The 2099-nt window shown below is 62.9% G+C and overlaps 1 protein-coding gene across 1 annotated transcript; it reads left to right on the plus strand.

Moving 5' to 3' along the window:
• Positions 1-13: 13 nt before the first annotated feature.
• On the plus strand, positions 14-2076 carry LOC108804218 (sorting nexin-4-like). The gene is made up of 3 exons (XM_018575969.1): positions 14-96; positions 1716-1805; positions 1905-2076. Exons 1-3 carry the CDS (start codon positions 56-58, stop codon positions 2074-2076), a joined length of 303 nt encoding a protein of 100 aa, XP_018431471.1. The 5' UTR covers positions 14-55.
• Positions 2077-2099: the final 23 nt, after the last annotated feature.

The raw sequence follows: 2099 nt of genomic DNA on the forward strand, positions 1-2099 counted from the left end.
TCGCTGATATTTTTCCTCTTCTCTCGGCAGTGAGTGGAGCGCCATAGAGAAGGAGATGGGGGATGGACTGCAGAGCGCCGGACATCACATGGATGTGTGAGTGTGATCAGAACTGCATAATGGGTCACAATGGGCAATCCTGCATTAAACCCATCTCCAGGCAAATATTAACACCCCCCCCTCCTGGGTGGAGTTTCTCCTCCTGGGTGGGGGGACCTGGGTGGGGGGTAGTGTCTCCTCCTGGGTGGGGGGTAGTGTCTCCTCCTGGGTGGGGGGTAGTGTCTCCTCCTGGGTGGGGGGTAGTGTCTCCTCCTGGGTGGGGGGTAGTGTCTCCTCCTGGGTGGGGGGTAGTGTCTCCTCCTGGGTGGGGGGTAGTGTCTCCTCCTGGGTGGGGGGTAGTGTCTCCTCCTGGGTGGGGGGTAGTGTCTCCTCCTGGGTGGGGGGTAGTGTCTCCTCCTGGGTGGGGGGTAGTGTCTCCTCCTGGGTGGGGGGTAGTGTCTCCTCCTGGGTGGGGGGTAGTGTCTCCTCCTGGGTGGGGGGTAGTGTCTCCTCCTGGGTGGGGGGTAGTGTCTCCTCCTGGGTGGGGGGTAGTGTCTCCTCCTGGGTGGGGGGTAGTGTCTCCTCCTGGGTGGGGGGTAGTGTCTCCTCCTGGGTGGGGGGTAGTGTCTCCTCCTGGGTGGGGGGTAGTGTCTCCTCCTGGGTGGGGGGTAGTGTCTCCTCCTGGGTGGGGGGTAGTGTCTCCTCCTGGGTGGGGGGTAGTGTCTCCTCCTGGGTGGGGGGTAGTGTCTCCTCCTGGGTGGGGGGTAGTGTCTCCTCCTGGGTGGGGGGTAGTGTCTCCTCCTGGGTGGGGGGTAGTGTCTCCTCCTGGGTGGGGGGTAGTGTCTCCTCCTGGGTGGGGGGTAGTGTCTCCTCCTGGGTGGGGGGTAGTGTCTCCTCCTGGGTGGGGGGTAGTGTCTCCTCCTGGGTGGGGGGTAGTGTCTCCTCCTGGGTGGGGGGTAGTGTCTCCTCCTGGGTGGGGGGTAGTGTCTCCTCCTGGGTGGGGGGTAGTGTCTCCTCCTGGGTGGGGGGTAGTGTCTCCTCCTGGGTGGGGGGTAGTGTCTCCTCCTGGGTGGGGGGTAGTGTCTCCTCCTGGGTGGGGGGTAGTGTCTCCTCCTGGGTGGGGGGTAGTGTCTCCTCCTGGGTGGGGGGTAGTGTCTCCTCCTGGGTGGGGGGTAGTGTCTCCTCCTGGGTGGGGGGTAGTGTCTCCTCCTGGGTGGGGGGTAGTGTCTCCTCCTGGGTGGGGGGTAGTGTCTCCTCCTGGGTGGGGGGTAGTGTCTCCTCCTGGGTGGGGGGTAGTGTCTCCTCCTGGGTGGGGGGTAGTGTCTCCTCCTGGGTGGGGGGTAGTGTCTCCTCCTGGGTGGGGGGTAGTGTCTCCTCCTGGGTGGGGGGTAGTGTCTCCTCCTGGGTGGGGGGTAGTGTCTCCTCCTGGGTGGGGGGTAGTGTCTCCTCCTGGGTGGGGGGTAGTGTCTCCTCCTGGGTGGGGGGTAGTGTCTCCTCCTGGGTGGGGGGTAGTGTCTCCTCCTGGGTGGGGGGTAGTGTCTCCTCCTGGGTGGGGGGTAGTGTCTCCTCCTGGGTGGGGGGTAGTGTCTCCTCCTGGGTGGGGGGTAGTGTCTCCTCCTGGGTGGGGCACTGGGGGTCACCATTGCAGAGAATAGGAACCGTCTCTCTCCCCACAGATACGCGGCCTCCATAGACGACATCCTGGAGGAGCAGGAACACTACGCCGACCAGCTGAAGGAATATTTGTTCTATGCGGAGGCTCTGAGGTAGCTGACATGTGTCATGTATGATCTGTGTTCATTGTGTGAGCCGCACACGCCTGTTGATGTACAATGTCTGAGCCGGCCGTGTGGTGCTGATTGCAGGGCCGTGTGCCGGAAACACGAACTCATGCAGTACGACCTGGAAATGTCCGCCGTGGACCTCGTCACAAAGAAGCAGCAGTGTGAGGAGCTCGCCACCGGGGTACGTGCGCCGAACCGATCCTCAAGGGGCCGGAATTACTCTGATGTAGAAAAACTGGTTTCTGACCCATAAAGAAGAACCACCGAGACCTGCAA

The sequence above is a fragment of the Nanorana parkeri genome, unplaced genomic scaffold, assembly GCF_000935625.1.
Source record: "Nanorana parkeri isolate BGI_ZX_2015 unplaced genomic scaffold, ASM93562v1 scaffold7178, whole genome shotgun sequence".
NCBI classification, from domain to species: domain Eukaryota; kingdom Metazoa; phylum Chordata; class Amphibia; order Anura; family Dicroglossidae; genus Nanorana; species Nanorana parkeri.